General features: G+C 34.0%; 1 protein-coding gene across 1 annotated transcript in view; it reads left to right on the plus strand.

Moving 5' to 3' along the window:
• LOC129219845 (corticotropin-releasing factor receptor 1-like) overlaps window positions 1–25,145 on the plus strand; it is a 167,627-nt gene that overhangs the window by 105,490 nt on the left and 36,992 nt on the right. The window contains exon 7 of the mRNA XM_054854154.1: window positions 2,090–2,175. Within this exon, the coding sequence (XP_054710129.1) occupies window positions 2,090–2,175 (86 nt within the window). The remainder of the gene's footprint in view (window positions 1–2,089; window positions 2,176–25,145) is intronic.

The raw sequence follows: 25,145 nt of genomic DNA on the forward strand, positions 1-25,145 counted from the left end.
TCGTGAGACAGACGAAATCTTTTGGATAATAATTTTTAAAAGTGCAAATCTCCAAAACTTGTTATGCTTAACTCTCACTCGACATTCCTTATCTCAGTCACCAAAGAGGCTGTGGCGTACACCCAATTGTCATGGGCATCATCAAGGATGGAGTTATCATACCCTAGAGAACAGGAATTGTTACGGAAGAAGGGAGGGGAGGGGGAAGCATTTCATCGACGATTTCATAAGGAACATTTTAATCTCTCACACATATTTAATGGAGCATAATTCCGCTGGGAAAAGTGAATGAGGTGATATGTGTTCTGACTTCTTGTTATTGCGATATCCATAAGCAGTAGTAACGTGGCTACGCAGTGACAGTACAACCAGACCCGAATTTCTTACTGATAATTTAGGCAGTTACTTAAGATGGAATTTTTTTAGAGCGCCAGTTTTACTTTTCTATATTATTTACTTTGGATGAAGCAAAATGCCAGTACATTTTTATTTTATCTAACATCTTTAATTGAATGAAACTTATTTTCCGCTACCTTGCGAAAATGAGGTACAGTTTTGAAGTCAATCATTTAATAACCTTCCGGCCCTGGACTAGTATCTGACATCTGTCATCACATAAAATAAATAAGATAAAAAGTCTGCATTTTTGCAAAAGGATTCATTCTTCAACTTTTTGTAAATTGCTTTTAAAGGCTTTATTTGGGCTTTTCAGGACCAGGGAAAGATTGCTTTTTACTTCTTTTTACATAAAAAGAAATATTGTATTCGCGAAGAAATTTTCTCTCAAAAAATAGGCCATAATTTCCATTTTTCTCACCCCCGAATGAATGTTGAGTTTTTTTTCGACCCGATAACACGTAGATATATGCCTAGGAACGTACAGACACACGGAATATCCATTTTGACGAACCCTTAGTTAATTACTACGAATTTTCTCCTGACGTTCGTATGTACGTATGTATGTGCGTATGTGTGTATGTGTGTATTATCTCGCATAACTCAAAAACGGTGAATTTTTCTGCTATTTTACGTTTTAAAACGGAATTAAAGGAGGGGGAGGTATGACTATGTTGATAGGCTCACGTACCTTTTTCACAGATCGGGTCTAAATTATGTAAACCAATAACAGTTTTTGTTCAATCCGGATCTGATAAATAAATTGCGGCCTTGTGCCTCCTGGTATTGGATTTAGGGTCGAATTTAGCTCCATATCGTCGCTTGGCAAACCTGAAGTCTTCTAGCACCCCTTGTTCTTAAAAAAAAACGAACTGATGTGTGCATCACATGACTTCCTTTTATTCCAATTTATTTTCATTTCCCCATTATTGGCAATTTTAATGTGATTCAATAGTTTACTCTCGAAATATCACCAACATTGGACAAATTGAAACCAAATTTTAAAAAAAGAAAAAAGAAATCGCCAAATTTGTCTCCAAATTGACGACAAAACTTAGCGACCAAAAGACTGGCGATGTATCGCCAAGTGTCCGACAACACCTTGAGTTAACACCGAAATTAACAATGATTTCCCTCGAAAAGAGGCAAAAGACCCCTTAGGAACATCCGAATGCAACCAAAAGCAAAGGCGCACAACTAGTCCCCACTATGCGTCTACGTACCAAATTTCAACTTTCCCGGACATTCCGTTCTTGAGTTATGCGCATACATACACACATACGCACATACATACGTACATACAGACGTCACTAGAAAACTCGTTGTAATTAACTCGGGGATCGTCAAAATGGATTCTTCAGGTGTCTATACGTTCCTAGGCATATATATCCACGTGTGGTCGAGTTGAAAAAAAAAAACTCAACATTCATTCGGGCGTGAGCAAAATGGAAATTAAGGTGGATTTTTGAGTGAAATTTTTTTCGCGAATACAATACTTCCTTTCTTGTAAAAGGAAGTAAAAAAAAAAACGATCTACGAAATTTATAAGAAAATGTACCAGTACTTGGGCTAAAAAGTTTAAAAAATGCTGCCTTAAATCAGATAGTCATATCGTAATATGTGACTCTAAAATATTCCGTTTTTGGCCACTTGATTTGATTGTACTTGTTAACAACAATTGTTTCCCTTTCAGGTCAATGCAGTGTTCCTGGTGAACATCATACGTATTTTAGTGACGAAACTTCGAAATAGTCTCTCGGTTGAAACAAAACAAGTCAAGTGAGTATTTCGGCCTTTTCCTTCGTGGAAGATATAGTTGTGCTACACAGAGATGGCAGATGAAGTAGAAGCGGAAATAGAACGCTTCATTTTGTAGTAAATAGTATCCGGGAGAACGCGCAAGCTGTAAAAACTTAACTGCTTGCGTGTTCTTTATAACCCAACCGATTGCAAAATGAAGGGTTCTGTTTCTCAAGTTCGTCCGCCATCTCTCCGTGACACAAGTACGTCGCTTTTACATTCCCGATGCAAAATTCCCATCAACCCTCCAGAACTCGCCATGTGAGTAAAATAGTCACACCAAGAAAAGAAAAAAAAAACAATGGTTTAATTTTGCTTCAACAAATATTGTTTTGTTTTAGAAAATATTATCCTTATTTGGTGTTTGTAATAAATAGTAAATGAATTGTTTTCAGCTTAAAACATTTTAAACAATTTATGTGGGAAATGGACGCGTGAAAAAATTTCTCATACGCTCAAGTTCTTAAATCACTCATTCTGATACGAACACTTGAGACCTAGCTGAGTTTGAGTTTTATTTGGGGATTTAACAAAATTTCTAATTTTGAGAACCATAAATGACCGTCAGACTCCGACTCCGAGAATTTCGAGGCACCTGACTCCGACTCTGACTCCTGTGCCCGACAAGTAATCGGACTCCGACTCCCCGACTTCGACTCTGACTTCGTAGCTTTGGCAAAAATTTATACACAGAGGACAAATGACTGACTCCGATTCTTGGATACTCGTCTCCGACTCCTTTATCCCAAAATGAGATTGACTCCGACTTCGACTCCGCAGCTATGGTTTTCACTGTGAAATAATTATTGTTGATATAATTTGTTTTTATTTTCACGCTAAAGGTTTAATTAAGGTATTCCGTTTTCGGCGAATAAACTCGAAGACATTTATGTTTCTACATAACGATATGGGCAGACGATTTTTTTTTGTCAGTGAAAAGTTTTTCTTTGAGTTGACATTTTATTGTTTTTATTTATTTTGGTAAGTGCATTAATTCATTTAAAAAATTATTTTTGGTAACATTGGAAAAAGAAACGATTTTTTTTTTTTGTTGATATGATGTATTTATTTTAATAAGCTTATTAATTTTAATTATTATTTTTTCGTTTTGAAAGCTGTTAAAGAATTTTTTTAAGGGAAAAAAGTGTATTAGCTGCTTTGTTTAAAAAGTGCTGCTTTTTTTTTACGCATTTAATTTTTTTAAATGTGTGAGGAATACTTTATTCCTAGAAATTAGCAAAAATATGTTTGAAACAATTAGCGGTTTTAGCTATTTTTGAGAATTTTGATCAGGTACTAGAAAGTAGTATGAGTATACGGGAAAGTTGGCTCGTATAGTTCTAGACGGAACTTCTTGTTGGACTTAGATTATTGTGCTCTAAGGTACACAAAGATAAAGAAATTCTTCCTTGTCAGTAGCCGTAGTAAGCAGAAATCTAAAGCAGATACATCTAGGGTAACACACACAGTAATTGGCAGGTCACTAGTAATTGGCACTTCCAACAAAAATGTCCTAAAATAAGATTCATATCCTATCTTTTAAAAGTAGAAGGCAATATACCAACTGAATGTACATTTACTTTAAAGATTATTACTTCAATTCATGTTACTAAATGGTAGCAGCGTATAGGTTAGAGAAACAACTGTGGTTTGTGTCCAATCAAGCATTTTCGTTGCAAAAGCTTCTTCTCTGGCTTAAGGAAAGCATGCACATCAATCCATTAAATCCGACTTAAAATATATTTTAAATTTTGATTCTAAAAAGTTTTGTTTAGTTGAAAGGTGTTACTTTGAGTGGGTAGAAGTATATTTTTGTCCTTTGTGGATTTTCGAAGTAATGATCGATGCTATTTAGTGGTGCTTCAGTTTTGCTAGTCCCGAGTAATTGGCACATGAGCCAATAGTCACTAATGTGTTGTGCAATATGTCACTCATTTGATTTCTGATACTTTTGCAGCAACAATGTTATTTTGGTTGTACTATTGATTTGAATCCTACAGAATCTACTGCTAAGTCTCTGAGAGAAACAATAATGTTGGCCTTCACAGTCGGATATTGCGACTCTAGAGAATCGTTTCATTTTTTATGGTCCCTTAGAAACTTAGAATCATTGGGGAATGTTCTTTTTTCTGTGGAAACTGCTATAATTCGTTAAATCAAAACTGCATACCGACTGATGAAACAGCAATTATCTCGATATTGTTTCCATGTAACACTCCAAATTTATTTTCATTTCTCTAAAATACTTTTTCAACGTCAAGATGTGTGATTTAACATTAATGTATGTAAAATTACCTACTTTAAATTAACATTAATTATGCTTCTTATGATGATAAAATGTGTATGTAATCTAAAAGTAAAAAATAAAGTGATTTTCCAGTTCTGTCAATATGTGCCAATCACTGGATTACAAGGTGTCATACACTGGGGTATCAGGTGCCAATTACTGGTGATTTTGGTAACTTTTTATACATATATTTTATGAAAATATCTATTCAAATATTTTTGCTTTTAGTGAAGTAAATAGATGCACAGATGTGCATTCTTCATACAAAAATATTTGCAAGAGAATATTTTTTTTTCAAAGTAATGAAAAAAGAGGTAAGTTTAAGAACAAACTCTTAAAGTGCCAATTACCGGGGTCGTTACCCTACTGGAGCAAGGTAGAAATATTTTTTTAACATTTCATTTCGGTATAAAGATACAACCCTCCCCTATAAATAAACGAGCTGATGTGTGCATCACATGACTTCCTTTTACTCCAGTTTAATGCCATTTTCTTATTATTGGCAGTTTTAATATGATTCAATAGTTTACTTCCTAAATATCACCAACAGTGGCCAAATTGAAATCAGATTTTAAAGAAAAAAAAATTTTAAAAGTCGCCAAATTTGTCGCCAAGTTGCTGACAAAACTTGGAGACCAAAAAGTCTGGCGATATATCGCCAAGTGTCCGCCAAATTATAACACCACTTGAGTTTACATCCAAATTAACAATGATTTACCCCTAAAAAGGGGCAAAAGACCCCCTCTGGAGCGTTCGAATGCAACCAAAAAAAAGGTGCGCAACTACACCCCACTAGAAGTCCACGTACCAAATTTCAACTTTCTAGGACATTCCGTTCTTGAGTTATGTGACATACATACGCACATACATATACGTACATACAGACGTCACGAGAAAACTCGTCGTAATTAACTCGGGGATCATCAAAATGGATATTTCGGGTGTCTACGTTCCTAGGCACATATCCACGTGTGGTCGGGTTGAAAAAAAAAACTCAAATTCATTTAGGGGTGAGCAAAATGGAAATAAAGACCGATTTTTGGGTGAAAATTTTTTTGCGAATACAATACTTCCTTTTTTGTAAAAGGAAGTAAAAACATTGGATAATCAGGTTCTGGCAATTCAGAACCAAATGTATGAAAATTTCATTAAAAATATTCGCTTTCTAGGATGTTTTCTAGAAGAATTTATGATAGAACTGAGCAATAAACTGGTGTTGATGCATTCTCCTCCCCTTCCCCCACCACCCTTCTCTCCCTCACCGCCCCTTTCAGATACGCATCATAATACTTTACCAGTTGAACTTAAAATAAAAAAATTATTTCAACAAAATTTCGCTCAAATGTTTAGTATTTACAACAATTATTTACTGTCTTTTCGAGGAGTTACACATGCGAATTAATTATGTGCATCTTTTATTTTAAAACATATAATAAATCGCCAATTTTGTCAGCAAGTTGGTGACAAAACTTGGCGACCAAAGACTGGCGTTATATCGCCAAGTGCCCGCCAAATAATAACACCACTTGAGTTTACATCAAAATTAACGATGATTTCCCCCTAAAAAGGGGCAAAAGACTCCTTTAGAAACACCCGAATGCAATCAAAAAGGGAGGTGCAACACTAGACCCCACTCGGAGTCTACGTACCAAATTGCAACTTTCTAGGACTTACCGTTCTTGAGTTATGCGACATACATCCGCACATACGCACATACATACATACACACGTACATACAGACGTCACAAGAAAATTCGTTGTAATTTACTCGGGAATCGTCATTATGGATATTTCGCGTGTCAATGACGTTCTTAGGCACTTATCCACGTGTGGTCAAGTCGAAAAAAAAAAACCTCAATATTCATTCGGGGGTGAGTAAAATGGAAAATAAGGTCAATTTTTGAGTGAAAATTTTTTCGCGAATACAATACTTCCTTTTTTGTGAAATGAAGTAAAAAGTGAAGGAATCGCCCAACGTCCTTCAAACGACAATCAACTTGCCAGGCCCATATGCCGCTACCGTTCTCATTCCGATAAGTTGAATCAGCTTTTTAGTTAATTCAACTCACCGGGACATTGCCAAACGTTCGCTCTACAGAGGAATCAACTAGTTGAGTCAACTTCGTTCAGTTTTAACAGCGTTGCGAAGGAGCTGCTCGAATAAATTCGGCTCATGTAATATTTAAAGTTGATTCAACTAAGTTGCCTCATGTGAACACAACGAAAACCCCAGTGAACTATAGTTGATAGGCAACTTTTCCAAAAAAAATGATTTAACTGATCGCCTCATGAGTAAAGAGGCCGAAAAGTATAGATAAACCGTTACTAGAAAACATTCTGTTTCTGCAAAATACACCATTGCGTTCCACGTTTTAAACAAGAATTTTGGGAGAAAATAAAATTACGTGTGATTCAGTTATTTGGATTTTAACTAATATTAATAATATTTTGAAACCAATTCTCAGATTTCCGTTTTCTCTAACTTATGGAACAAAAGCTTCCATTTTAATGAACACCATTTTTACCTTAGGAGAATATTAATAATGATTGACATTAATTAACTTTAACGGCGTAATTTGAACTTATCAACATAATTAAATTCGAGCTCAATTGCCCTTATTTGAATTGCTCATTAGATTCAATTTAATGTGATATTTTAAATTAAGTAATAGGATTTTGTGTTTTTACGACGCAATTAAAATTTTGTTTTCTCACATGCAATTATTTAAACAAAGGTCGATTGAGTAAAGGTTTGCAGTCGAACCCAAATTATCCGCATTTCTACTCTCCGAATCTCTTAAAGAATTTTAGAAAACAAGAAGTTCCGTCTAGAAGTATACGAGCCTACTTTCCCGTATAGGGTAGGGCGGGGCTAGTTGAGCAATTTTTTCTTCAAGTGGTTATAGCTCCTCCACAATAAGTCTCAACAGCTTGTATGGCATACCGATGGATTCCTTATTTATTCTTCTACAAAAAAGCCCATAGTAATTTATTTCTGACTGATCAAGTTCAAAAGTTACAGCTGTATAAATGAAGAAAGTCAAGGAGGCTCAACTTACCCCATAGGTGAGGTAAGTTGAGCAAGGGTATGGGGCAAATTGAGCAGTTAGAGATTCTAGTCTAACTAAGGTTTCTAGACATGAAATAAAAATTGTATTTGATAATCAACCGTTACTTTATTAATTCTAAGTTAAAAAATAAGACAAGACATAATATTCTTCTAGATATTAAACATAAAAATAGAATCAACAAAAACGCAACATATTTAAAGATTATTTTTTTGGAATAAATTCAGCCTTTCCACTTAAAATCAGATTTTTTCAATTTCAATAAAGATTAAATTAAGAAAAAATATCCATAATGACTAAAACTAATCATCATCGTCATCGGAATTGCAATTGATGCAAATGAAATGAAGGCCAGTAACTTGGACACATTTTTTATGTGCCCACTCTTTACAATCTTTGCATTGGATCCACTTCTCTCCTGGTTTGCTGTCAGACCAGAATTCGCTACAAACCAGGCAGATACATTCATCTTTGTCACTTTCATCACTAGACTGAAGTATTTTTTTACTAACACTCTTCTTTTTTTGTTTTCAATTTTCTTCTTTTGCTTCTTAACTTTTTTACTGGATTTACTCTGTTCTTCTTGCAACGCGTTCTTCTCGGGTGTATCTGTGAGAATTGCAGCTTTTCTCGAGAGAAAAGTAAAAGTCACAATCATTTTAAATCACGGTGTAAGTTGAGCAACAGTTGCTCAACATACCCCGACCCGAGTATTTGAATTTAAAATGAGGTTATGAAAAAACTGTATTAGTTTAAACAAAATCCATAATAGATATAGAAAATACATAAAATTAATGAAACTTTAACACTTACTTGATTGAAAACGAATAACATTTAACCTGTACAGAAGAAATATAGACAGACAAGATTTTTTTACTTTTCTTTCGCAAAATAAACAAAGCGCACGCGTGCCTTACTCGATCGTAAATTCGCCACGAGCGGTCGCGTAATGTGTTTCCCCTCCCGCGCCCTCGCCTTTCCTTCATTTGACGTGTTAGCGTCCGGTGTATAGTTTCGGAGATATTTCGATTGCCCAACTTACCCCTATGCTCAACTAGCCCCGCCCTACCCTACCCATACTACTTTCAATGTACCTGATCAATATTCTCAAAAATAGCTAAAATCGTAAATTGTTTCAAAGATATTTTTTAATTATTTTAAGCTAATTTCTAGGAATAAAATATTCCTTACTCATCTTTAAAAAAAAAAAAATGTGTCTAAACTCATCCAAAGAATTAGATGCGAGGAAAAAAACGAACAAATAAAATAGCCGCACCTTTTAAACAAAAAAAAAATCTTTAATAGCTTTCAAAACGAAAAAATAATAATTAAAATTAATAAGCTCATTAAAATAAATACATCATATCAAAAAAAAAAATCCGTTTCTTTTTTCCCTGTTGCCAAAAATAATTTTTTAAATAAATTATTGCACTTACCAAAATAAATAAAAACAATAAAATGTCAACTTAAAGAAATACTTTTCATTGTCGGAAAAAAAAAACTCGTCTGCGCATATTTTTATGTAGAAACATAAATAACTTCGAGTTTATTCGCCGAAAACTGAATACCTAAATTAAAACTTAAGCGTGAAAATAAAAACAAGTCATATCAACAATAATTATTTCGCAGTTAAAACCATAGCTGTGGAATCGGAGTCGGAGTCAATCTCATTTTGAGATAAAGGAGTCGGAGATGAATATCCAAGAATCGGAGTCAGTCATTTGTCCTCCGTGTATAAATTTTTGCCAAAGCTACGAAGTCAGAGTCGAAGTCGGGGAGTCGGAGTCCGATTAATTGTCGGGCACAGGAGTCGGAGTCGGAGTCAGGTGCCCCTAAATACTCGGAGTCGAAGTCTGGAGTTTGGCGTCAAGAGCTATTTCCAATAAAATTTATTTGAAGTAAATCCGCCTTCAAGTACGGAATCGACATTGACTTTCAGTTTCCCCGTAGGCGCTAATGTTAAGGGATTTGAACCGTTCAAAATTGAACGGAAAATTGTTCAAATCAAAAAGATATTTTAAATACAAGTTTTTCGTCAAAAGCTTTTTCCTACAAAGTTTGTTTGAAGCAAATTCACCTCACAATTCGGAATTGCCTTGAATTTCCCCGTAGGCGCTAATGTTAAGTTTTTTTGAACTGTTCAAAATTGAACAAAAAATAATTCAAACCAAAAAGTGAAATGCGGGAATGAGCTGTCCTCGCCAAGATCTTTCGAACAAAAAAAAGGTTTGCTTGAATCGGACATTCAAAAGTTATTAGGGGGGGGGGACAGACAGACAGACAGACCGACGGACAGACCGACAGACATTTTTTCCCATCTCAATACCCTACTTTACAATTTTTAATTTTTCGATATTTATTTATTTTATTCATTTTTTACTTTTTTTTTTTTCGCGATATTTTTAAGATGCATTAAGCCTTCTTTCATGCTTTTTTGTTCTTTTTCTGACTTTTACTGGGAAAGTAGGCTAAAAAATGAGATGGATTTGTACTATGATTTGCAAAATAAATGATTCTCTCTAGCGGTCATAGCAGGGGGTAAAGCGGTCATAATTAAAAATAAATGCAAAACCGTTATAAATTACCCTAATATTTGTACATTTCGGTTATTTTTATAGTTATAAGTATATGCATTACACAAGTATATGTGTGCATACACGAGTGCATACATGTGAGCATTTTTTTTACCAAATAAAATTTTGCCAGTTGTAAAATTTTGCATTTAAAATGTACTTTCTAACTGCTCTACTCTAAAATAAAATTTTCACATTCATTCGAAAATTTATTTACAAGCTATAGCCATTTATTTGACGTATGACCACTTTACCCCATTGACCACTTTCCCCCGCCAGACCCTAATTAATTAAATATATCTTTTTCTTGGGGGGGGGGGATTTAACTATCCAAGTTTTTGATTATCAGAATAAGGTCCAGTTCCTTCCTTGGATAATTGGACTTATACTGAGATTAAACTTTTATGGAAAGTATGTTATTATATTCGCTTATTGTTACATCGTAAAAATTATCGATGAGAAGTTGAGTTGAAAATCCTTTTGAGCAAATTTAGTAAGAAAATTTAACTTTCTTAAATCTTTATCGAAAAATATTTCTTGCGAAGAACAAAGACATCTCACCTCTTTCACATTCAAATTAATGAAACCTTATTTCTCTGTTCTGTTTTTATCGACAAAAATACTCAAATCTCAACCAAGAAACAGGTTTGAAGTATCGACGGAAGAGATTTTTGAATTATTTATTTATTGGTAATTTTTTTATTTTAAGCGATAACGCACAAATTTGAATTGAATCGCTTTTATTTATTCTACAAATGGCCAGATTTCAATTCCGTTAGATTCCGACCATGTGTGATGAATTACCATTATTTCGTTGTACACGTGTCACGGAATATGCAAATGAAGGATAGATTCATATTTAAAGAAAAAAAGTTTTAATACAATTTAAATGTACATGTAAAATTGGGCAGGTCTCAACGAGCTCAAATTGCAACGCAAAACATGCCGCAGATCCCTAAAAGAATTTAGAAGTGTTTTAAGATGGTGGATATTTTTTAATGCTTTGGAAATAGGTATTCTTACCATAGAATGTTATTTGCTATTCACAGACAAAATTAAAATGTATCGAAAGTGGTTTCATGATTCTTTAAGCCTAGGTTTTTCAATGGTGTATTAGGGTGGGCCCGAAAAACAACTCATTTTTTATTTCGATGATGGATAGTGCGGAAAAGTGCCATTGGTAAGCAAAGTCCACATAAAAAATTTGAATTTTTTTGCACAATTTCTTGATCTGCAGAATTGGGTTCAAGTTTCGAAAAAATGCTGTTTTTCCATGCTTTTAGCCAAAATTAATTAAAATAGTATGTTTCTATTTTCGATGATGATTTGCTCGAAAAGATGCCATTGGTAGCACTAAACTCCTATAAAAATTTTGAGTTGTGTGGTAAAGTTCTTTCCTTTGCCACAAATGAGTGGAAAGATTGGCAATTTTCAGTTTTTTAAACGTTTTCAATAAATTTTCTCAAATAGTAAAAATTGTTTTCGCCATATTTCTCTGCCCTAGTTTTGTCACATCTGATGCATTTTTGGAGGAGTGGTTTGTCATAAATTAACTACTTATTGCACATAAAATTTGAAATGTGCTATTCGAAAACTTTGTGCTGCTTCGTTCAAAATTAAGGTTAAACAGCACAGAACTCAACAAATAGTTAAATATAGTATGGATTTACATAAAATTTCTACTTGTACTTTCAACATAGAGAATTTATTTACATTGTTTTAGGTTAAAAGTTTTTTTCGAGTAACATTTCTACACTTTAGCGCTTTTACTTTTGTTACAGTATTGCTACATTGAAACCATCTTTTCCTTCGTAGTAATCTGCAAATTCCGTGCTATTTTAGTAGTACAGTAAAACCTGTAAAGTTGACCACCCTTGTAAGTTGACCACCTGTTTAAGTTGACCACTAAGTAGTACACCGCAAGTGGTCAACTTACGCAGGTTTCACTGTATTTCTATTTACTATACACAGCTCTCGTAGGACTGCAGATTCTAAAATAGTTTCGGGTATTATGTTTATTTCAGTTTTTTGTGACAAAAGACATTGCGTGATTCGAGGATGGTTGATATTGGTTGAGAACCAAACCGGAGCATATCGTCGTATTCTGTTAACCTGAATTTTAATTTTAGAACCCTAAACCTTAAACACTCGAATTTCTTGACCCTTGTATCTTCTTTTAATTGCTATCTATTTATTCAATTAATATTCATCACAATGTTTTGATACCTTGGTTATCATCAGTTTCCATTTTTGAGGTAGCATCGTTGTGAATTCTTAGGATGGCCATGTTATTTACCTTTTCCTTCCTTTTACAAAAAAGGAAGTATTGTATTTGTGAAAAAAAATTTACTCAATAATAGGCCTTAATTTCCATTTTGCTCTCCCCCGAATGAATGTTGAGTTTATTTTGCAACCCAACCACACGTGGATACATACCGAGGAACGTACATACACCCAAAATATCCATTTTGACGATCCCCGAGTTAATTACGTCGAGTTTTCTCGTGACGTCTGTATGTACGTATGTATGTGCGTATGTGTGTATGTATGTCGCATAACTCAAGAACGGAATGTCCTAGAAAGTTGAAATTTGGTACTTAGACTCCTAGTGGGGTCTAGTTGTACACCTCTCTTTTTGGTTGCATTCGGATGCTCCAAAGGGGGGTCTTTTGCCCCTTTTTGGGGGGGGGGGAATCATTGTTAATTTCGATGTGAACTCAAGTGGTGTTATAATTTGGCGGACACTTCGCCATATATCGCCAGTCTTTTGGTCGCCAAGTTTTGTCGCAAACTTGGCGACAACTTTGGCGATTTTTTTTTTACTTTTTTTTTTTTTTTTAAATCTGGTTTCAATTTGGCCGCTGATGGTGATATTTAGAGAGTAAACTATTGAATCACATTAAAACTGCCAATAATGAGAAAATGACATTAAAATGGAGTAAAAGGAAGTCATGTGATGCACACATTAGCTCGTTTAAATCCGTTTTGCGTACCCTGGTCGTTTCTTAGGCAAATCATATCAGCAAATAAATTCATATTACGAACAGTGCTAGACATCGTGAGGCATCTTTGGGTTTCAAGTTACTTAAGTGAAAGCAAAGAGTTCTGTATGGCAGCTGTGAGTCACCCAGACTACGTAATAGGCCCTGGTTGGCTGCCTTGAAACTCTAGAGAGCACAGTCCAGTTGAAACAGTTGCACAATAATCAATTACGTGCTTTTGGTCTGTGTTCCAAATTTTTAATAGTTTCCTTTTCTTTTGCCGATGTAGAAATCAATGACAGAGGTAACCTAGAATGATAACATAGGTTTTCGCATGCCATCAGCTTGGGTTTGATTGAGTCAGTTCTTCCATTCCCTACTTTCTCCATTTTATTTATCAGGTGTCAGAACTGGAGTTCGTTCGTATGAAAAATATACACCAAAAGCTGCAATGACACCGTTGTTTTTTTTTTTTTTCTTTTCGTGTTCTTACGGGGGTGCCGTTTCATGCGACTGTGTTTAGTTAAGAGATAATAACTTTGTTCTTATTCAAAAAAAAAAAAAAAATTAAAAGTGATTCCGAACGAATTCTGCTTTACTCCCGTTGGTTTTGAAGGCTTTGAGCGCAAACCAAACAGAGAGCTGCACTAAGTTTTTTAAAAGCATATTTTAAATTAAAAAAATATACGCAATAAGTAGTTAATTTATAACACACTTCGCATCTAAAAATGCATCACATGTGATAAAACCAGTAGCGCAGCGAGGGTGGGTTGGGGGGTTCAAACATCCCCCAGAGCCATTGGTCTTAACATAAATGCAAATTCTAATATAGTAGTTTATGCATATAAAAGGGCTGTTTTGATCAAAAAACCCCTTCAGAAGGTATTTTTCATCAAAAACCTCCATGTACAACTGGACATTTCACTGCACAAGAATATAAAATAAATGCACTAAACAAACATTTCATTTGAGTTGTCTGCCCACAATGAGATCTGCTTACGTAATTAATAGTCGTCTGCTTATAATTAGATACGACGCGTTAAAGTAACGATAACAATAAGACCGAAATCTAAAGGGACATTATGTGAACAGGAGATAAAACCTATTCTCTAGTTCTGGAATAGCAATTGTCTACCCGAGATGAGAAAACGGAGAAATAATTCTTAGTCTAAATAGAAGGTATTTTTCACCAAAAAAGCCCCTCCAGAAGGTGTTTTTGATTTAAAAAAAACATCCAGAAGGTAATTCTGGTTGCGCTAGTGGATAAAACTATATAATTATGGCAGAGAAATATGGCGAAGACAAAATTTTACTATTTGAAAAAATTTATTAAAAACGTTAAAAAAATTGAAAATTGCCAAAATTTCTACTCATTTGTGGTAAAGGAAAGAACTATACCACACCTTAAAATTTTTATGGGAGTTTAGTGCCACCAATGACACTTTTTCTGCGCAACTCATCATCGAAAATAGAAACATACTGTTTTTAATAATTTTTGCTAAAAGCATGAAAAAACAGCATTTTTTTTCAAAACTTCAACCGAATTGCAGCAGATCAAGAAATTGTGCAAAAAAAAATCAAATTTTTTGTGTGCACTTTTCTCCATCAATGGCAACTTTTCTGTACTACCCATCATCGAAATAAAAAAAAAGTTGTTTTTCGGCCCACCCTATTGTGCATGCCAAACAGTACCAATGTGATCCAATTAAATCTCTTAATTTAAGCAAAAAGCATTTGATTCGAATTTCAATATAAATCTGTAAAATTCACCCAAACCTGTTTTTATGCGGTGTATAGGGACCGCATAAAAAAAAATTTGCTCGAAACTTCACGAGTAGATATAAAAAATTGTTTTCGCAACACAGTTATACAGTGGCTTCCAAAAGTGTTCGTACACCTACGACTTTCAATGAAATAGGCCCCTATGCATCGGTTAGAATTAATATTTCGGAATAGGTATTTTATTATAAGATCTATGATCTATTTCTAACAAAACTACACGAAAATTTTTAATAAAACATTCAAACTTTTAATTTTTTAAAAATCAAAAACCAAAAAGTGCAGGAAATTTTGTCTCACAAAAGTCTTCGTACACTTTGAAAAAATGTCAAAAAATTAGTAAATAATCTAATTTTTTACAAAATTATTATTTAGTAGAATATCTTGCAGTATCAACAACAGCTTTAAACGTCTGGGAATAGATTTCATTGTTTTTACTTCCCTTTTTTTTTCATGCAATTTCTGAATAAGTGTTCAGCCGCACTTCCAGTCTTACTGTTTCTAGTTCGCTTTTCGTTTTAATGGCTTATTTTCGTAATCTAGGCACCAGATATCTCCAAATATGTTCCATTAAGTTTAAATCTGGCTATTGAGGAGATATTTATAAGTTTAAGGACAATTTTTGAGGCACCAAACACAAATGTATACTTCTTATCGTTATCTTGATATAAAAAAAAACAAAGTTGTTTCCGATTGCCAAATTTTGGGTTAATAGTTTAAAATTGTTTTTTGAAATATTTAACTGAATAGCATGATTCATCATTTCATCAAAAAATGCCAAATTTCCAAGCCCTCATGCTGTTATGCACCCCCACACAAAACACCTTCACCGTCCTAATTAACTGATCCAGCTAAGTTCTTAAGATTAAATTGCTCACTTTTTCTTCTATTGACAATTATACAACAATGTAACCCAAAATATTGAATTTATTTTCATCTATAAGTAAGACGTTGTTACAAAACGTTTTGAGCTATTTATCAATGATTTCACGACGGAAAGCATAAGTTTACCGTTTTTCGCACGAACAAGAAAATTTCTGCGGGAAGAGATCCCCTTTAATCCAGCTAGTCAGAGAACTTGGTGATTACCTTGTTTTCGATCCGATTCTTGTCTTTAATGCATTTTATCAAGCACTTCACTATAGAATGGTATTAATTAACTAATTTAGAGACATTTCAAACCAATTTTTGGCTACTGTTAGGGGAAAAAATCAAATTTTGAATCGTGTTTGTTGTTTTCTACGCATACCTGAAATTTTAAAATAATAAGCAGAATATTAGGGAATAAATAAACAAAAAATTAAAAGCAAATGACTTTTAGTGTCATTACAATTCAAAAAATAATAAAAAACCACATACGATAATTTTAATCATGAATTTCTTCGAAAATATTTCAGTGTACAATGACTTTTGTGGCGTATATTTTCTCTGTCTCATCGTTTTTTGACAAATTTCAAAAATAAAATTTGGCAATATTTTGAAAAAAACTATTGGGTTTTATTCAGAACTAGTGGTACCCGCGCGGCTTTGCCCCGTAAATGAAAATTAAATCATTTGGTTCCCTGTATATTTACAAATAATGGATGACGAATTTCTTGCAATTGGCTCTGTTTATTTGCTCTCCCATTCCACATTATGATAATTTCGTAATTTACTTGTCCATCTTATGATAATTTTGCTCCAGAAAATGTTCTTAAAATTGAAATAGAAAGCGAATAAAATCGAATTTTCGAAAAATCGCTTCGAGGTGCACACCCTCATGCTACAAACTAACTTGGTGCCAAATTTCATGAAAATCGGCCGAATGATCTAGGCGCTATGCGCATCACAGACATCCTACAGACATCCACACAGAGAGACTTTCTGCTTTATTTTTATTAAAGATGGCATAAGAATGGTGTGAAAAAAAAATTGGACTTCATATTCGAATTCAGTTTTGCGTTATTTTGGTTTTACTACAAAATTTCAGGGTGTACGAACACTTTTGGGAGCCACTGTATATCAAAAAAAATTATGGGGTGGACAGGAACCGCATAAAAAAGTCTCACGTAGAAAATAACCCAAAAACTTATCTTTGAGCGAAATCAAAATAAACCAAGTAATGATAATTTTGCCGAATAGTCGGTCAAAATTTCTGAGAGGTCATACTGACTTCCCATCCGGATGCCCGTGTCGTCGCTTGAAGATGATACCTCGCACTCGTTTTATAAATAATTTCGCCAATTGAGTCCCAATCTGATTGAAATTTTTATGTACCGAACAAAAAAGAAAAATCGCAAAAAAAAAAAAAAAAAAAAAAAAAAAGTTGCACCAAAAAAAAAAATTAATTTAAAATTTGGCATCTTGAATTCAAATTATGTTTTTCGCAATCACGAGTGTGTGTGTGTGTTTGTAGGCGTGTTTGTGTGTGGGGGGTATATGTGTGTAGGCATGTGTGCTTATGTGTGTGTTCGGGGGGATATGTGTATGGGTGGGTAGTTGTGTGTGTGTGTTTGTGAGTGTAGGTGTCTGTATGTATGTGCGTGTGTACGTGTATGTGTAAGCGTATGTGTGTGTGTATGTGTAATTGTAGGCAAGTAAGTGACGCAACCTGGAGACGGTTTTCGCTAGAGGAGCAGCATCGTGAGGCGGCCTGCCGACGGTGGTGCTGCAGAGGGAGGCGGGGGGAAAATAAAATCATAGGAATTCAAAACCGTCAAGTGAGAACAATAATCAATCGTGATTGCTCAAAAAAAAATCCCACAAAAAAAAGGCGGCACAAAAACAGGTTTGAGTGTAACACATTTCCTTTTTAATTTCCAATAACAAGTAGAATAAAACAGAAGCGGAAACAATCACCTAACTAGTATGTTGTGGCCATCACGAAACTTTCTTCTATATTTTTCCTTTTTCTGATCCCTCCCCATGCTTGACGAGGAAGCAATATTCCTAACAAAAACAAAATTACACATGCAAAAACTTGACGACCATCCCAAAGTCTGAATTATTGTAAAAGCAAAGCAAAGAGCGAAAATTGAAAGTTATTTTAAAAGCCTTGCTTGAAATAATTACAAATATTTTATTTATTAACAAACATAAGATGGCAACAGTTAAAAATTTTTAATAATTGAGATAATATTTCCGATCATTTCCATACAATTAAAATCACGAGAAATACGCAGATGACAATCTATTACGATTTATCTTTCTTATTGTTGCATTAATAAAGCTATTTTTATTCGCAAAAAAAAAAAAAAAAATCAACACCTCTTGGAGCGATTGGAGTCAAAATTGAACCAAAGCCTGTTTACGTATGGATTCACATATATTCCAAATTTCAGCCAGAACGTAGCATTACTTCTTGAGATAGGGCACTCACAATGGAAAAAAAGAACGGGCGATTGCGCTACCCCCTTTTTAGCTGTTGACACCAAAATAAAATCAGCTCTTATACCCACTAAGGGCTACTTGCCGATAAATTTTTCTTTCATTCCGTTCATTATTTCTTGAGATACAGCAGTCACAATTGACGACAAAAAACGTTCTATAGCTCAACCCCCGTTTGAGTTATTGACACCAAAATTGAATCAGCGCCTGCTCCTGTTAGGGGCAACTTGTGGACCAAATTTTGTTCGATTCCGCCAGTTACTTCCTGAGGAATAGCAAGCACGCGTAACTCAAAAAACGTCCCATTGCTCCACCCCCCTTGGAGGAATTCGCGCCAAAAACCAATGGGCACAAGTTCACATAGGGGCACATATGTGTACCAAATTTCGTTCACTTTCATGCGGTAGTTTTTGCTGTAGAGCGGCCACAAAAAACTGGTCACACACAGACGTGACACACACACCTACACACACACACACATACACACACACACACACATACACACACACACATACACACACACATACACACACACATACACACACACACACATACACACACACACATACACACACACATACACACACACATACACACACACACACACAGACAGACATTTTTCAAAAATAGTCGAAATGGACTCAGCACACCTCAAAACGTTTGAATCTGTCAAAATTCGAAATTCGAAAATTTGCACGAATCCAATACTTTCTTCTATATATTAGACTAGCTAAAATACCCGGCGTTGCCTGGGTCAGCAATAATTATGAGAAACAATCGTTACTTGCATTTTTTTTTCTGTTTTAAGTGAAAGAACTTAAAACACACCTTTTTGACGTGATTTAAAATCTAGCTTCTTCCTTACTCATAAAACTAAAGTAGCAGTAAGTAAAAAGAGCAAAATAGCATTCATTTAGAAACGAAAACACAAAATTTAAGCGTATACAAATTTGAAGATTTTCCGAAATGTGAAATTAAACTTTACATGTTTAAAAAGATTTATCTGTTAGTACTTTTTTTTAATCTAAAACCTTCTCTATATGGTTATTGATGTACGAACTGTTTTAAAAAATGTAGCCACCCGTGTTCCCCTTACACTTGCTTTAGTTATTTTGGGAAATTTCAATTTTTGTGGGCACTTGGTGCGGTTTAAAATCTTACCAAATTTGCGAGAATCATTTTGGGACACTTTCGATAATACTCCCCCTCCTTACTAATTTTTATTATAGAAATATTGTTGCCAGATGCTGAGATACTTTTGGCCAAAATAAAATGGCGCTAAACGGTTTCATCCGAAATGTTTCCAAAATAAGTAGTAAAATTTGGCGATTGTTTGAAATCGTGCGAAAAGAAAAAATAATGGAAGTTTTTGTGCGGTTTATGGATTTGCCTAATTTAGTTGTTGAATTATTTTACACAGTATTTCTTTTTTTTTTTTAAGTATCTTTGATTGGCGATATTTTGTTTATATGGTGAAAGCTGAGAAACATTATTACGTAGTCTTTGGGCTCAAAAACAGCGACAGTGGAAAAAAACTGCCAAATGCATCAGCTACTGAAATCTTTTTGAAAAAATTCTGGCGATATTTCTGCTGGTTGGTTGGATATAGTGAGCAAGTGTCCAATCAGCATAAATAATAATAATAAACCATTAATTACATAAGTTCCGTTTAAAAGTAAAATGATCAGTCAAATCCATTTATTTTTAGCCAATCTTGTGGAAAAACGTTACTTTAAGATTTGACTTGAGAAAAGCCTCAAAAAGTCAGACGAAACGCAAAAATATTCAACAATGCAACAATTCTTGGGAGTTGAGATGACACACTAAATAATGACTTGGGTTGATGAAAGCCTTTGAACAGGGAACAGAAAAGCTCATAACTCGTTTTTTATACAACTTAGAAACTTCGAACAGATGCTATCTTCAGCAGAAAAATTGGCGCTTTCGATGGACATATAATGTTAATATGTGCACGTTTTTTTCCACCCCCCAATTGGGGCATTTATGCGAAAATTGGGACTAAAATTGGAATAAAAAGGGAACTATCAATCGGATTTTTTTCGAACTGGTCTATAAACCTTCCCAGTACCAAACTGAACAAACGGTGAAAGTTTCAGCCAAATCTGCCGGGTAGTTTCTGAGATCTTAGGGAACAAATTTACCAAACTCCATTTTTATATATATAGATATAGAAGAAAGTAAAAAGCGTTCACATAGGCACGCAAGAATAGCAAAATCACCCTTTAAATATCTACTCCCTCCCACCTCCCCATTTTTTTTTTTTTTTTTCGCTTTCAGTGATTTGCAAAAAAAAAAAAAAAAATCGCACTTTCTTCATGTTATAAACATACGTTCAGTTTATTATTTACATTGATTAATGAAATTTAAAACTTGTAATCAATAAATTGCAATTTTTTTTAATTAATAGCCTACTGAGACAGCAAAAAGGAGGGAATAAATAAAGTAGAACTCAGAATTTAAGTTGTTTTTAAACCAGCTAAACCTCGACCTTATTCCCCCTTCGTATATTTCTTATTATCGCTTTTGTTTTATAAATATGCTTGGTTCAAAAATCATGCGTACATACAAAGTTTAAAATGAGAAAATTTTCTAACATTATTCAAATATTTAAGAATGCAAGGTAAGAACATTTATGTTAGTAGTTTATTTTTGAATACAAAGATCATTATGATAGTTACTGTTCTCAGATCAGCAAAGTTATCATAAAGTAGATGCATTGTGTTATAGCTGAAATCTTTTGTTTGACTATTTCGACTGCAATATCTATTCATATTTTACTGGATCACAAAAGTTCTTGAGAAGCTGACTTTTAATTAGAAACGTGACAGATTTAACGCTGCGTTTAAGTTTTAATCCTCATTATTTGAACACCGTTAGAAATTATGTGTACAGACTCCTATTATTTTATTTGTTTCCATCATTGTATGTATCATTAAACACATTAATGGTAAGTTATTTATTTTCATTTTTACTTACCCTATTGCCAAGCTGTGGACTAATTGCGGGTTTTTGTGCGTTGTATTGTGTTAAGAAATGAGATTATCTAAAAGAAAAAAATGTTTTTGTTTCTTGAAAAAAAAAACTTTTTTCCCCTATGTATGTAATTCAACCACCCTCTAGTTTTCATTTTCACTAATTCAATCATATTGTTTTTAATGTTGTAAAACTTTTATGTGAAAGTGGTTTTTTTTGAGTTGTATTTTTCTTGTCATTTTTAAAATGTTTGGACACAGAAAAATCATTTTTTTTTTTAAATTCTACATTGTCTAATGCAGGCTAATTAGATTCATATGTCACGCATGTTAAGTGATGAAAGTGGACAAAAGTTGAGAAATGATTACCGAGTTTTCGGCTTGTCATTGAGATAAAACAAAGCAATTTAGCCAACTGATTGTTTTGAAATTCTCAAATACCAGAATCAAAAAAATACCACTTTTATTAGTCGACGGTTTAAAAGCTTATACAGGATGTCCGAAAAGTCCTTGACACACTTAAAAAAAATTCATAGAAAACCAACAAATTGTCGGTATGAATTTGCGGTTTGCCCCATGATGCTTCACAGGTTCAAGAGTTTTTATGACATCGAAAAAAATTGAAAAGGAGAAAAAAATGAAGAAAAAAGAAGGCATTGCGCAGCCTGGGTATCAGTTATATTCTATGTTTATAATTCTTCGTTTAGTAATTTTCAGGTCCTTTTTTGCTTTTCGTGTGTGTGTTTTTAGGGATTAATTGATGCTAATTAGGATTTTGTTAGAATTAATGTCCATATTTTAATGAAAACAACGGAAAATAATTGTTCTTTTTTTTTAATTTGTTTTTTGTGCTATCTGACCTTTTACAGATGAAGATTTTTTAGAGTTAATCATGACGGAGATTTTCAGAGGGAGGTCGATGTTATTTGAAAACGCTGATATGACCACTCTAATAGAAATTTTTAAGGAATGTTTCTCTTTCTGAAATGTGAAATTTTTTGTACTATTGTCCTCATTGAAATAGGAACCAAAAAAAAAAAAAAACTGTTGTGCTTACTCTGATATGAATGATATATTTTTACTCTGGAACTTTTTGGTATAGCAAACAAACCGTTGACGTTATTTAGAAGCAGTTGATTTCCGTCTGATGGGGGATTTTAAATATTTGATATATATGTTCTCTCTCTATTGGGGCATTATTAGAAAATCAGTATTTGTTGTGACTGTTGACCATATTTTGGGATGATTGCCATTTTAGGCGTATTTCTCCTTATTTATTCAGCCGGGACATGTGTCACGACCTGAGCTCCGTTCCTTTCTCCGGCAAGAAACGTATGCAATAATTTAGATAGCAGGCATAGCGTTGGACACCATTTGACGGGGATCGGGATTATAAGGGAAATGTTTGTTTTTATTTCAGAATAATTGACCTCACTCAAATTGGATTTTTTAAGAATTGCCCTTGTTAACTTCTTTACTACTTCAATACGTTTTCCTAATCTATATTGCGTAATTTTTTGGGTGTCTCCCCAGTTTTTGCCGACATTTCATGCAATCCTCCACCCCCCCCCCCTAGTTTTCAGTTTTAATCATACCTTTTGATATATTAAAGGGGGGGGAGGAGGAATGTTAAACCGCAGGTAAAAGCTAGTTTAATATCACTAAAACGAGCTGATGTGTGCATCACATGACTTCCTTTTACTCCAATTAAATATCATTTCCTCATTATTGGCAGCTTTAATGTGATTCAATTTTTCACGAGAAAATTCGTGGTAATTAACTCGGGGGGTCAGCAAAATGGATATTTCGGGTGCCTGTAGGTTCCTAGGCATATATCCACGTGTGGTTTGGGTCGAAAAAAAAAACTCAACATTTATTCGGGGGGTGAGGAAAAATGGAACTTAAGGCCAATTTTTGAGTGAAAATTTTTTCGCGAATACAATACTTCCTTTTTTGTAAAAGGAAGTAAAAAGTAATGGTTTCTACGATTATGTTTTAAAACACAATACATAATTAGTGCGTTTTTATTTTGATCAAAGTTCTCTCGTTATTGGCAACTTTTTGTTATCTAGTGTGCACATTTTCAACATGATATCGATAAAAATTCGCTGTTCTAGAGCCAGGATACCCCCACCTGGCGGTGATTTAAGAAATTAGCGCCAAATAGGTAAAACATCTGAATTTTGGGGCGGACAAGGGATATGTCTCATTGGACAGATGTAAGTGGGTGTGTCTTTTGGTTTACTTCTTTCAGCAGGTATTGGCCAGAGACTGCAGCGTTTCCTATTTGTTTATTTGAATTGCGAATCAAATGGTTTCGGAGGAAACTGGAAGTTGCGTTTTGGATATCAGCCATTTTTTAAAAAATGTTTTTTGCTATATGAAGAAATGTTATAGCAATCGGAATAAGAAGACATCAGTTCATACAATGTCGGGAGAGTAACAATACGACGATAGTCAAAATAAAAGGCGTGACTCTAAAACATTTATTGTTGGTGACTACACTGCTTGAGACGAATCCTGAGGGGGTGAAAATCAATTGCTACGGCTTCTTCAATCAACGCAATCTCTCGATATTGCACCATCTGATTTCTGTTTGTCTTTCAAAACACTTACTGTGCATCAAAAACTTGAGAAATTCATTAATATCTTAAAATGCTATCTCCAGATACTCTTTTCTCCAAAATCAAATTGATTTTAAGTCGCTCCGGGGTTGAAAAATTTGCACAATAGATAGAAAGAGGTAGTTATTTATAAACGTGAGTGATAAAATCAATGATTAAAAGTTAAAACTTGTTAAAAAACATGTTTCTGTTGAGAAAAAACGACATTACTTTTTTACTCCCCCCCCCCCTTAATTCTTTGCATTAGTATATTTCATCATCTCAACTCTCTAACTAAAATTTTGCTCCAAAAGTCACTTGCGTGAAATAAAAGTCCACACTTCAACTTCGAAACAATTCAAACTTTGAACTTTTACGTATATGTACGAGAACTTTTTTTTTTTAATCTCACAGAACTGAGGATAAAAAAAGAGGAAGAAATGGAAGAGTTGTTGTAAGAAATCCGAAGCAAAAGGGTCCAACTTCGCCAAATACAAAAATCTCCCATTAAAAGGAACAATAGGGAAAAGAGCGGCCATTCATTTAGGAATTTAATTAGATTTAGATGATGAACTTTTACGTCGCTAAGCCTATTTCATGGCAGGACACTTTGGTGGAAAAAAATTAATTAGTTTAGTTCTCCGTACTAGCGAAGCTACATTAAATAATTCGTTTCATATGTAAATTAAAGCTTAAAAGAGCCGAAATTGCTAATGAAAAAGCTCTTAGAATTAAAACGAACTTCTACTATAAATTTCGTTATCATCATATAAAACGTAAGACATAGATTTTTTTATTGAATGGCAATTATTGCACAAAAAATATGCTGTGTAATCGAATAGATGCTGTTTGTTTCGGTACTTTAAGTGTATTTTAAAAATCTGATAACAGGCATTAATAATGCCCTTTGTTCCTTGCATTTTCAAATGGCGTACAATTTTTTAAAAATATTAGGATAATTTGTTCCCCCAATTTTTTACTAAGTGAAGAAATTCGGTTTTTATAAAGGAAATTTATGAGTAGCGTTTTCAAACATACTATTAATGCAGTAATAATAGTAATTAAGTTACATTTATTCGCTTTAGAGACGTCCGATGACGCATTTTATTATTTTCAATTATCTAGGTAAAATTCTTTAATATAAAATTTTAACATCAGGGTTGCCAACTGCTCCGCAAAGATAGATAAACTCCGCAGCTCCGCAAAGAAGAGTTATTTTGCTCCGCATTTGCTGTTTTGTCTTAATGGGGTCGTTTTCAAAATTTTAAAAGTACTTTTTTTTTCTGAAAGAGCATATTT

This window comes from Uloborus diversus, chromosome 4 (assembly GCF_026930045.1).
Source record: "Uloborus diversus isolate 005 chromosome 4, Udiv.v.3.1, whole genome shotgun sequence".
Classification (NCBI taxonomy): domain Eukaryota; kingdom Metazoa; phylum Arthropoda; class Arachnida; order Araneae; family Uloboridae; genus Uloborus; species Uloborus diversus.